Source organism: Mastigoproctus giganteus, chromosome 14 (genome assembly GCF_048544385.1).
Source record: "Mastigoproctus giganteus isolate SK-2022 chromosome 14, ASM4854438v1, whole genome shotgun sequence".
NCBI classification, from domain to species: Eukaryota; Metazoa; Arthropoda; class Arachnida; order Uropygi; family Thelyphonidae; genus Mastigoproctus; species Mastigoproctus giganteus.
This window is the reverse complement of record NC_143588.1, coordinates 4,099,432-4,112,646: the sequence shown is the minus strand read 5'-3', so window position 1 is coordinate 4,112,646 and position 13,215 is coordinate 4,099,432. Positions and strand designations below refer to the sequence as shown.

The following is a 13,215-nucleotide window of genomic DNA, read 5'->3' as shown; positions in this document are numbered from 1 at the left end:
GACCTTTGGGTTGCCGGGCAGGTACTTTACCCACTCGGCTAGCCCGGTCGGCCACATGTTTGGTATCACCAAACTACATAAACCTGGCCACCCCCTAAGACCAATAATTTCCTTCAGTAAATCAGCCTTTGCTAATTTATCCACTTACTTAGTTAAAATTATATCCCCTCTCACTAGATTCTCGAAATTTAAAATCAGCAATACCAATCAAGCTTTCCAGAAAATAAGTACCACTACAATTTCCGATGGAAACATCTTGGCGTCTTTCGACGTAGTATCTTTATACACAAATGTGCATATAACATTCACATTACAAGACTTATGAGAATTCTTAATGACTGATGACACCTTAACCAAACACACCTCTCTTTCCATTAACAATATCCTAGAACTCACTTCATTATTACTAGATGCCAGATATTTCAGATTCCACAACAAAATTTTTCAGCAAATATTTGGCCTACCCATGGGTCTAGGTATTTCTGCCCCTTTGTCTGAAATTTATTTAGCTACAATAGAAAACCAAATTTTACACCCTTTCCCTTCAGAGATAAAATTATACACACGTTATGCAGATGATATACTTATAATAGGTAATAAATCCACAACAGACAATCTTTTTTCAAAATTCAACTCGATATCCGATAGACTGGAATTCACACTTGAAATTGAAGCGGACAATCAAATCAATTTCCTCAATCTTACCATTTACAAAACAGGCACCAAGATTTTTAGAAAAACACACACAGGGAAATATTTACACTTCGCATCGCACCACCCACTTAGCACAAAAAAAGCCGTCCTATATAACCAAATTCATAACGCCATAAAATATACCTCCTCACAAGATGACTTATCCAACGAACTCTAATATCTAACAAAAAAGTTTATAGCTAGGAACTATCCACCCCAACTAATTCAACACACTATTTTCATTGCAAAAAGTAATATTGGCAACTCAACCAAACATATTACTAAAGCAAATACACGTATCATCCTTCCCTATCACAGTGAACTCACAAGACAGTTCCGTCGGGTATTTACAGGTACAAATATCATTCTCATATTTTCAGCATACAACAAACTCGGATCTTTATTCAATACATATAAAGATACACACAAGTACCCAACAAGCGATATGAACATAATATATCTGATCAGATGCCAACAAAACTGTAATGCTTGCTATATTGGAAGCACTACAACAAAGTTCGGTTCCACAAAAACCTCTAACACACACACATGCATACTATCACTATAACAGTTTTAGAACAGGACAATCTAGCACCGAGCTCACAATACATGCTCACCCCCCCCAAGTTGATTCCACCATTATTATAGTTAAACTAAAAACCAGCTACAAAATTCTCCAATATGAGGCTCTCATTATTGAATGGTTCCGTCACCACTCTAAACTTATCATTAATGCAAAACTCCCCTTCAGTCTTTCCCCAGTCTGGAATCTCTCACATTTGAGATTCCCACGTGTTCCAAAGAGCATCATGGGAGTATAGATATTTCTTTTAAATACAGCATGCGCTCACTCTCTGCTCAACTCTGCCAACTGAAGACGTTTTTAACTAAACGAAAGTCCATCGTTAGGACTATTGGCCTTATCAGTTTTAAATTACTCAGTTTTTTAATTAACTTTCCTTCATGACAACCAGGAACAGAGTTGTGCACTTCTGCTTCCTTGCACTTATTTTAAATTCTGTTAAATTAAATTAATTTATTTTTTATCTCACTTTTTAATTTACTAATTTAATTATTCAACCCAAAATTTAGCCATCATTTCACCCTAATAACTATTGCAGATTGTATAAGGTGAGCACCGTACATTAAGCATTTGCTTATTTGGAATTTAGTATTTACATGGATAAATATTTACAATGATAATGAGGTTCAGTTTTACTGAGAAAATACGGGAACACTGGTTTATTAAAATCCTTTTAACAGGAAACACATAAGATAAGTAAAAATAAGTTAAAAATAAACATACATCAATAGCTTTCGGGCATAGGTTGCCCTTCATCAGTTGGAAAGCATTAATACAAAAAACTGAAAAGAATGTCCGGTATGGTGGTCATGCAAGGTGAACCGCATGACACAGGTACAGACAACAATTAACAGTTGGAAGTAAAGACTTGTGGTTGTGACTGCAAAGCTTCGGTTTGCTGAATGATGCCAACGTCTATCATTCAGAAGGATGGTTGCTTCAATGATGGGATAGACACAAGCTCCTCTGTTCCGGTTAAAAGAATCACAACATGAAATGTGAATTGACTCTAACCAGACACGGTGACAGTACTGACAAGAACGGTCGATAATCTTAATGTCAGGCTGCGGGTCGATGTCATGCTGGGTTGACCAGAAGTGTTCAAGGATCGCTGAGTGCTCTAAACCAGTACGAGAGAGCAGATAGCTCTCTCGTACTGGAAGACTATCTTTGAGCCTTCTTCCAGATTCACCAAAGTAGCAGCCAGTGCAGTCACGGCAGGAAATGCGGTACACCGAACCACTCCACAAGAGTGGAGGAATCAGGGTCTTTGCTCTGGAGACAAGGGACTGCAGCTTACTGCCTGGAAGCTGCAAGCACTTTATCCCATAAATCCGTAAGACCTTTGAGAGTTGTTGCGCCAGGTTCAGGTAGCATGGGATAAAGGCAGTCAAGGTGGGGTCATCGTTACGTGTGGACCTGGGGTTTCCACTCGGTCACAGGTTTGTAGGTCACATTTATCTAAGGCACTGGTAGAGTAACTGCACTCAGTCAGATCTGCCTTCACTCTAGTGATCGCCTCTCATTCGTAGCCTCTCATTCGTAGCCTGCGGGTGAGATGATAAAAAACATGTTAATCCCAGGGACTCATATCTGATGAGTATGGGCTTGGCACACCCAGAGTCCTGAGCTCATATCATCATTTTCTTTCTTGGTGATTCCCTTCTACTTCTGCCTCTTGTTTTCTCTCTCTCATCCACATAACTGGAGTGGGTCCAGATGCAGGTTAGTAGGGCACGCTCTGTACCAAGAAGTTGATTGTGAGCACGTGCTGACCAGTAGTTGAATTGGCCAGCACATATCGATTTGCAATGGACTGAGGTCCTTAGATGCATGCCCTCGCGTTGAACAAACAAGTGCACACAAATCAGTATTCACAGATGGATACAAATTGCAGAACTGCTAGAAAGACTGAATTTCTATAAATTGTAGTCTGGAAATTATGCATCTGTGTGGTGACTTAATTTTACTCCTCAGATGACTGACTGACTGACACACACACACAGCCATTTTTCAATCCACTGGAGGATGAAGGCCTCTCCAGTTCCTTCTGTTTTGTGCAATGGCAATCCATTTACTACCACAAACTCATGAATTTCATCTATCCATCTCCGTCGTTGTCTCCCAGGTTTTCTTCTAGCTCCTCTTGGGTACCATTCTGTTATTATTTTTTTAGTCCATCTGTAGTCATGTCTTCGAGCTATGTGTCCTGCCCAAGACCATTTTGGTTCTTTAGTTTTGATAAGAATGTCCTTTACTTGAGTTTGCTGCCTAATCCATGTGTTTCTATTCTTATCTAACAGTCTGATTCCCAATATAATTCTTCACTGTGTCGTTCTCAGCTTCTCTTCCATTCTTTTGGTGAGTGCCCAAGTTTCACTTGCATAAGTCATGGTGGGGATTATACATTGGTTCATTATTTTATGTTTCAGACAAATTGGGATATTGCTCCTCAGTATGTGACTATATTTCCTTAATGCTATCCATCCAAAATTTATTCTTCTCTTGACTTCCAGCCATTTATCATTATTACAGCCAATGACTTGTATATGACTCCACCTTTTCAATTACTGCTCCTTCAATCACTATATCCCTTTCTGTGGCATACTTGTTCATCATTACTTTTGTTTTAGCCATATTCATCTTTAGACCAAAATCCTTACTAACTCTGCATAACTGACTAAGATTTTTCTCTAATTCTTTGGGATCATGGCTTATGATCACAATGTCATCTGCAAACTGTAAATTGTTTAGGTACCCTTCTAAATACCAGTCTAATCTGAAAGCTTCCTCAAGGGCAGCTGTAAACAACTTCGGAAATATTGTGTCTCCTTGTTGAATTCCTTTCTCAATTTTAAATTTCCTATTGTCTTTGTCTAGTCTAATAAAGGAGGTAGCGTTGTCATATATTTTCTTCAAAATCATAATATATGGGGTATCTATTCCTTGTCTTTCCAGTGCCCGAAACATTGTCTTATGCTGATGAAGTCAAATGCCTTTTCATAATCCACAAATGCCAGGCATAATGGTGTTTTATATTCATTTGCTTTCTCCATTAGCTGTGATATTACATGAAGGTGATCCATAGTTGAGAATCCTGTCCTAAAGCCAGCTTGCTCTTTTGGTTGATTCTCATCAAGTATTCTTTCTAATCTGTTAGTAATCCTTGTGAACAACTTGTAAATGTGGGATAACAAGCTAATTGGTCTTTAATTTTCAATTTCTGATTTATCTCCTTTCTTATGCAGCAAAACTATGATTGCATTATTCCACTCCTTAGGCACCACACCTTTTTTCTAATGCATTTTGTGAAGGGTCTTGCCAGTTTTTGATGATGATGATTTGGTTTATAATGGCGATTCGGCAGCTATGGCCATAATGCACCAAATCAAAAAATAAAACTAATACAAAAATATTGGTCAGCCTAAAAACAGGCTACCATGTCAAAAAGGTAAATATAAGATACTATGGTTAAAGGTTATATAAAAAGGTATAAAATATAAACTTAAATCTTTGTATATAAATTGATCGATTGTAAAAAGTTAAAAACATCAGACATGTTGTCTCTGTCACCTAAAATCTGACTGAGTGTAAATGGCCAGATGGCTATGACTTTGACTATGATCCGAGCAAGAACAACTTCCTCTTTTCGGATCCTGAGTAGACTGGACTGCCACTGCATGATTACAAGCTTAATATGATGTAGTTTATTTGCGGTCTGTCCATGCCAAGAGTCTTGCCATTGGGAATATAATTTAGAGTGTATTATTTGCCAACTGTATAGGGGACTGACAGGCAATGATTATCCAGGGAAATGGCTGATTTAGCAGTGGCATCAGCTAATTCATTTACCCAGATCCCAACGTAGCTTGGGATCCAGCAGAAGCAAATGTCAAATTCTGATTCAACGACAGACCAAAGCATCTGCCGGATCCAGGACAGGACTGGATGAGAGTTGTACCTCATCGATAGTAGAGCCTGTAACACGTTCAATGAATCACAATAAATCATATACCTTTGGTAATCACTATTTATAATGAACTCAAGGACTATTTCAATTGCATGCAACTCTGCAGTATAAATGCTAGTTTCTTGTGGGATCTTAATGATAATGTCTTGGTGAGGAAATACGACAGCAGATCCCACATAAGATTCTGACTTTGGGCCGTCTGTATAGACTGGCAGAAAGTCAGAGTACTGCAGCCTATGTGATGCTTTTTTTTTTTTTTTTTTTTTTTGATTTGGTAGTTGTTGGCGCATCGGCTTCTATGGCCATATTGCACCTCCCAAGGTTTTTTGCAGTACTTTGATCCAAGCCCGAGGCGGGAATCGAACCCGCGACCTTGGGTTGCCGGGCAGGTACTTTACCCACTCGGCTAGCCCGGTCGGCTCCTATGTGATGCGAAGAGTTGTTGATAGACGGCAGGCAGCGTACTAGTCTTCTCCATGATCTTAAGGGAGAAGTCACAAGTTGGCAGATGGTGCATTCCAGGGTGAAAGGAGTTGCCTTGGTGACTGAGCAACGTTGTCTACCATCATGTTTAGTTCATTTAACAGCCCTTGGATCTGAATACCAAAAGGGCTGTTGGCAGGTCGACAGGTGTTGTAGAGATTTTCCAAATGTGGCTCAAAAACTGAGCCACATTTGGAAAATCGTGGGATGATCAGGCAGGGATTTCAATTTAAAGGTGTAATGTAAAGACAACTGCTTATGTCGAAGAGATAGGGATGGTTCATCTGCTTCAGCGTAAAGGCTTTGGACAGGAGATGTGCGAAATGCTCCTGTGGCTGTCCGAATAGCCTGATGGTGGACTGGATCTAACCACCGAAGTACGCTATCTCTAGCAGATCCATATACCTGAGACCCATAATCGAGTTTAGAACGGACAAGGGCTCGATAGAGACAAAGAAGGGTAGACCGATCTGTGCCCCATGAAGTTGACGAAAGGGCACGAATGATGTTAAGCCCTTTAACACACCTTGTCCTAAGCTGATGAATATGTTGAAGAAATGCCAGCATTTTGTCGAAAATAAGTCCAAGGAATTTGACTTCTGCTACGACTGGGATGTTTTGTCCAGGCCTTAAATCTGGTTCAGGATGAAGATTACGTCTGCAAAAGAAGTATACGCAAACAGTCTTCTGTGATGAAAATCTAAACCCATTAGCCAATGACCAAGATGTAAGGTGATCAATGGTTTTCTGCAGTTGCCTTTTAAATCTGCAGCTCCCTTGCACAAACAACTTGTCAGAGCAATAGGACGATAGTTACAAGGATTTCTAGGATCCTTTCCTGGTTTTGGGACGGCAAGAACGATAGCCTTTCGCCATGAATCCGGAAATTGTTTGTTAAGAAAAATTCCATTAAATAAAATTAATAGGCGATTTTTAGAATGTGGTGACAGATGTTTTATCATTTCGTAGTGAATGGCATCTGGCCCCACAGCACTTATGTGTAAGAAAGAGTGCTGTATTTAACTCTTCCTGTGTAAAGGGCTTATTATACGGTTCAAGCCATTTTGAAGAGAAGTTTAATGGATATTTCTCATGTTTCTCTTTCAGGGCCAAAAACTCTGGGGGGGGGGCGTATGATGCATTTGCATCATACGCCCCCCCATCATAATAGAGTATTTGCAACTGCAGTTTGGTCTGCAGTTGGACATCCATTGTGCTCAAGGATCAGCGAAGGGCATGGTGGGTATTCTCCCTTCATTTTCCGGATCTTGTCCCAGGCTACTTTTAAGCTGGCAGTCTGTGTTATGGATGATGTAAAATGGATCCAAGATTTCCTTTGGCTCTGACGTTGGATATAACGTGCTTTTGCATATGCACTTTTAAATGATATTAGATTATTGCTCATGGGATATCGGTGGAATATCCCCCAGGCTTTGTTTTGTGCCTTTTTTTAGGAAATAGTGGAAACCGGATGGATGTTTTTTGGGATTGCAATTGCAGCTGCTTGGACAATATTTTCTGTGACGTACACGACTGCATCATTGATATGCTCCTGACTGACTGTACTGATGTCAAGATTTTCCAGATGTTGAAAGGCATTCCAGTCAGCCTGCTCAATCTTCCACCGTGGTAAACTAAATGGCTGAGATGGTCTACCACTAGTTAGGGTGGTTATCACGGGGAAGTGATTGCTTCCATATGGGTTTTCTTCCACCTCCCAAATAAGTGAAGGAAGGAGAGAAGGGGAGCAGACAGAAAGATCAATGGCAGAAAACGTACGATTAGGCATGTGGAAGAAGGTGTTTGTTCCCACATTTAGGTGGGAGAGCTCATTGTCAGTGAGCATATGCTTTATGACTCATCCTCTTCCATTAATGTTAGCACTATCCCACAGTGTGTTATGTACATTAAAATCCCCAAGAAGTAATAAAGGGGGAGGCAACTGCATGATGAGATCATCAAGGTCTTCCTGGAAGATGTCAATATCAGGTGGCAAATAAAGAGAGCAAACGGTTAATAGGAACCCCACTGTAAGGCAAATTGCTACAGCCTCTATGCTGGTTGTAAGTTGCAAAGGCTGAAAGGGAATCCGTTTGCTCACGAGGATTGCAACTCCTCCATGAGCAGGACCGTCCACAATTCTGTCCTTACGAATGATGGTAATGTTACGCATGATGGGATCATCATTTGCCTTTAAATAGGTTTCCTGTACACAAAAGCACACTGGCTTGTGCTTTTGCAGAAGTGCCTTGATGTCATCAATATTTCGCTGGAAACCACGACAGTTCCACTGTAGGATTTTAGTCATTATTTTGGCTTGGTGGGTCCATCAGGCGGCTTCCGAGGTTCTGAGGGCTTATTTTTGTCAGTCTTGGATTTTTCTTTTTTGGGGGAAGAATGGGTGCTATCCTGTGTCCATTTCTTCCTCCGTAAAGAGTTCCAAGACTGAATCAACATGTATCTCCTTGGTTTCGACATCCATTTTTTTTGTACTGACATGGGCTGTTGAGTTTTTTTCTAATGTTACTTTAGTGCTCACTTTTAAGAGTGCTGGAGCACTGGGAGATACTGATATTGGAGTGGCAGCTGACTGAGATTTCTGTGCTGGTTTTTCTGAACTTAATAGATAGCGGGCGATGGGCGTTTGGTACAGTCATATCCGTTTGAGTGCCAATCGAGCATTTCTTGGATACCTTTTCAGCGTATGTTGCTTTTACGCTACTTACTGGTTTAACTGCTTTCCTGGCCTCTTGGTATGAGATGTTAAGTTCTGCCTTTAGTCGTTGTATTTCCTTTTCTTCCTTCCACCGCTGGCAAGCTCTTGAATATGCAGGGTGTTCTCCATTGCAGTTAATACATGCAGCTTTCGTAGCCAAGCATCCAGTTATTTCATGGTCCTTTGCACCACATCGAGCGCATGCAAGGGAACCACGACAGGCCATTTGCAAGTGTCTGTATTTTTGACACTTGAAGCATCTTAAAGGGTTTGGTACGTATGGCCTTACTTTACAGTTCAGGTACCCAGCTTTAATCTCATTATGTAATATTGGCATATTAAATGTAAGGATCAGGTTTCTAGTAGGTACTAAATTCCCATCCCTACGTATGAATATTCTCTTGGCAGCTGTCACTGTAGCTTAAGTTCGGAACAGATTTCTTCCTCTGACACTTCCATAAGATCCCACTCCGAGATCACGCCATGAGAAGAATTTAATGCCTTATGAGGGGTAACTATGATCGGAATTCTCCCGATTAAGGTGGCTCAAAGAAGCTGTTCTGAGTGCTTTTCATTTTTTGTTTCTATTAAGATATTGCCAGAGCGTAGCTGTTTCACTGATTTCAACGAACCTGCCAACCCTTCCAGTCCCTTCTGAATAAAGAAGGACAATATCTTTCCAATGGGTCTTTCAGATGTTGAATAGATAACCAAGAAGCATGGGATTGGTCCTGATTTTTCTTCCGTTCTTGGCCGTTTGGCTGCATTAGTAGTAGTATTCTGTTCATCTGTATTTTGATCTTGTAGGGAGCATGTTGAGGCCTCACGAGAAAAGTTTGGAGTTTCAGGGTTCATAAGTGTTTTGGAATGGTTCAGAGCCCGGGCTCCCCTCCCACCACGGAGCCCAAATGGGACGCCCACTACCCGGCAAGCAAAAAACGCGCTCAAGAGTGGAATGCCAGGGCTACCCAGACAATATACCCACACCTCTGCCAGCTGGAGTCCTGTCTCTCGGACTCAGAATAGGGGCACGGCATTGAAATGGTTGACCCTTGCAGGAAAACCTACTAGCCGATTGATCATGGCCAAGCCATCCAGGACCACCCATCTTGTCGAAGCAGGGGCCAAAGTAGTGTATTGAAGCTGGGCCCCCTCAACCACCAGGATCCTCCTTTCTGAATTTCCACAGGTCGCAGCACACGGCAAATGTGCCAGATTCCATTGATGTTAGCCTGGAACCTAGGCTGTGGACGTTAAGATCCCAGTGATGCTAATCTTGAAGACCAGCACCATCACTGGGAGGTCCCCTCACCATGTACAGGTGCCCACGTCGTTTGCCAGTTTTTGTGTCATGTCTCTTCCTCCATATTTTAACAACTCTACAGTAACTTCATCTCCCCCCCGGGGGCCTTCTGATTCTTCATTTTCTTCAACGCATGTTCTACCTCATCAGGAAGAATATTGGGTATGTCGTATGTGTTACTAATTTGTGATCCATCTTCCCCACTGCTGGCATAATTCCCTTGCTCCTTGTATAATTCTCTATAGTAGTCTTCTGCTATTTGAATTATGCCTTCTCTGCTATTTGTAAGTACACTATCGGTATTCTACAGTTTCAGTATCATCTGTCATTCTGTATTACCACTCATGGCTGATGATTTAAGTCCTTTGTTTTCACACACACACACATACAGGACATATTTTTAAATTTTAAAAGAGTGGTTGCATAATAGATGTGCAGAAATTTGCATTCAGCCAAAGAGTAACTGATTGTTGAAATCAACTTCCACCTAATGTATGAATTTGAATAAATTTAAAGGAGGTCTAGCCAAATAATGAGTAGGAATGAGCAGATAAAGTGTTTTTTATGTTTCTTTTGGCTGGTGCCATATAAGCTTTGCTACCTAACATCATTTTGCCAATACTAATACCAAAGCACTATGAGGAAAGACAGATGTAGGATAGACGTGCGGAAATTTGCCTTTAGCCAGCGGGTGGTTGGTTGGTGGAACAGACTTCCATCCCTTGTCGTGGAGGTTGATAGCCTAAATAGGTTTAAGGCTCAGCTGGACAGGTATTTTGAACGAACAGAGGGGTGAAGTGGAAGTGGGTTTTTTTTTTTTTTTTTTTTGGCTAATGCTGCATAAGCTTGCTTTCTTGCATCAAATGCCTCTACTAATGCTAATGCTAATTTATCTTGGGATACACCAATAATATGATTTCCACATTTTAAAATCCAAAAAGGAGAAAATTAACTTTTCAGAGTGAAATATGATTTTGGATATAAGATAATTATAAAAACAAAATAACTTTTTTTCAAAAAAAAAAATTGTGGATATATAATATTTAAAGGCAGATCCAGATCCATCTTATGCAAACAAAGTGTTTCTTTGATTCTTATTTGTTTTTCAGATATAATGTGTTTGATAAAGTTAATTTTTTTTTCATTTAATACTTCATTAATGTACCTATGCAATGGAGGTATTCTTTTTCAACCACTATTAGTATGATGCTGATCATTTTGGTGCTTTTAAGATGGGCACATAATAAATAAATAATAAAACATTTGAAGCATAATACTTTAACCAACCAGTACCGTAAAGCTTACTAAGCATTGATACACAACTCGTGCGTGTATGCGTGAGTGTCCGCGCGTGTGTGTGCATGCATGCATGCTCGTGTGTGTGAAAGTGTCTGTGTGCACACGCGCATGTCTGTTTGTATGCATGGGCAGTTAACGTGGTTCACACAGAAAAGACTACACTGCATATGTGCAAATGCCAATTGGCAGACATACTCCAAAAGACATTGGATGAGAATAAACATTAGAATAAAGACGTTCAGAATAAGTCTAATTTATAAAAATCTGACAAAATTGCTGCAAATACACATTTCACTTGAATTTTTTTATTTTAAAAAAACTAGACAAATGGAAAAATCTAGACAAATGACATCCGAAAGAGGACACCTGTCCAGAAAACCAAATTGTCATGCTTCAAGTCAGATATTTGGCAACCCTATCCAACAGCCACAAACTATGCTGCTGAATCTGGTTCATACACTTCACACTGACCAAACTGACACTGCTTAAAATGAGACAAACAAATGATTTTTCGTAAGAAAAGAGTGGCGCATTTTCTTTTATTCTAGTTGTATAAAAAATTATAATAATACTGAAAATATGCATGATATTTTAAGATGCTAAAAGCTGCTGTTAAAAAAGTCATATCTCTACGTAAAATTTATTTAAGTTCTTAATTAGCAGACCAAATATTACAAGTTACACAACATGTAAGAAATCACCTAAAAAATACCTTTGTTCTCATAGTCTGAGCAGCAAAGTAACAAGACTCAAGGTCCATCTTATGGTGCAGTAACTCATCAGAAACTTTCCATGCATAAACCTACAAAAAAAAAAAAAAAAACATTTTTCACATCAAAATATCCAAAATAATCTGTAAAATATCAAATTTTGTTAAAATTTAAAAGCAATTCAAAATCAAACAAGGGCTGGATGAGGCTTTCGCAGACATTCTCTTAGACATGCCAGACAAGCTGTACTTGCTAAAACGCTGATGGAACTGATATTTGGGTGACACTCAAGTCAGGTGGACCCAATTTCAGCGAAGTCCAGATGGTCTGTGACAGTGAAATCCTCTGCTTGCACCTTCACAATGGTGGGACAATTAGCAACTTTTGCCCATCTCTTCTCCCACCTCTGTCAAAACCTCATGGTTCTATTGTCACTTCAGCCAAGGATAAAGCTAACCTGCTAGCATCCCATTTTTATCTTCAAACTTATGTATTAATGATCTTGGTAAAACACCTCCCATCATTCCCAGCAAGCTCCATTCGATGCCTCCTATGGTCTTCCGTCAAAAGGATTTTGACGAATCTTGATGATAAGAAAGATCCAGGTCCTGATGGTATTTCTCCACTTGTTCTCAAAACCTGCACTCCTGAATTACTCTGTCCTTTGCCGCCTTTTTTCAATTTCTTATTCCAAAGGTGTTTTTCCTTCTGCTTGGAAATTTGCGCATATCCAGTCAGTTCCTAAAAAGGGTGACAAATCCCTCCCATCCAATTATTGTCCCACTGCAATTACTTCTACTTTCTAAAGTAATGGAGAAATCGATTCTAGAAACCTTCCATCTGATCAATGATCAGCAGTATATTCTGGCTTATGTTACCCATTTATGGACAAATTCAATGGAAAAGTTCGGTGAAACACAAGCAGTTGCTCTTGACATCACAAAGACTTTCGATCGTGTTTGGCATAAAGGTCTCCTAAACAAGCTTCCATCTTATGGTTTTCCAACTGTTTTTTGTAATTGGTTATCCAGTTTTCTCTCTGACTGCTCACTGAGGGTGATGGTAGTTGGCTCTGTCTTCTAACTTCTCCACCAATGCTGGTGTCCCCCAAGGTTCAGTTCTTTCCCTCACTCTTTTCCTCTTTTATATTAATGACTTACAGTCTACAGAAGTTGAAGTCTAATGTCAACAAATATCTTCTTTTGTCTTCTCAACCTCCAACCCATGCACAGTACTAAGTACTACAGGTTCTAATACCTCTTGTATTTAGGGTTTTCATAAAAAAAAAAAAAGCGCCACTGTTCCCCACAACTCCACAATCAGTTCTCTTGTGCTGAATACAGAACCCCATACAGCCCAGATAGTGTGAATGATATACAGTTTATGTAACATACTGTGGTGTAGTGCAGTGGCCTCCAAACTGGGGTGCACGAGATAATCTGCAATAAATCAATATTT

At 39.9% G+C, this 13,215-nt stretch overlaps 1 protein-coding gene across 2 annotated transcripts in view; it reads right to left on the bottom strand.

Annotated features, from left to right (window-relative positions):
• Positions 1–13,215, bottom strand: part of LOC150074954 (transportin-3-like) — a 742,971-nt gene that overhangs the window by 684,748 nt on the left and 45,008 nt on the right. Inside the window, exon 2 of one of the 2 annotated variants that reach the window (XM_090388987.1) lies at positions 11,760–11,849. The exons of the other annotated variant lie outside the window; for it this stretch is intronic. Within the exon in view, the coding sequence (XP_090245113.1) occupies positions 11,760–11,849 (90 nt within the window). The remainder of the gene's footprint in view (positions 1–11,759; positions 11,850–13,215) is intronic. 2 annotated transcript variants of the gene reach the window in all.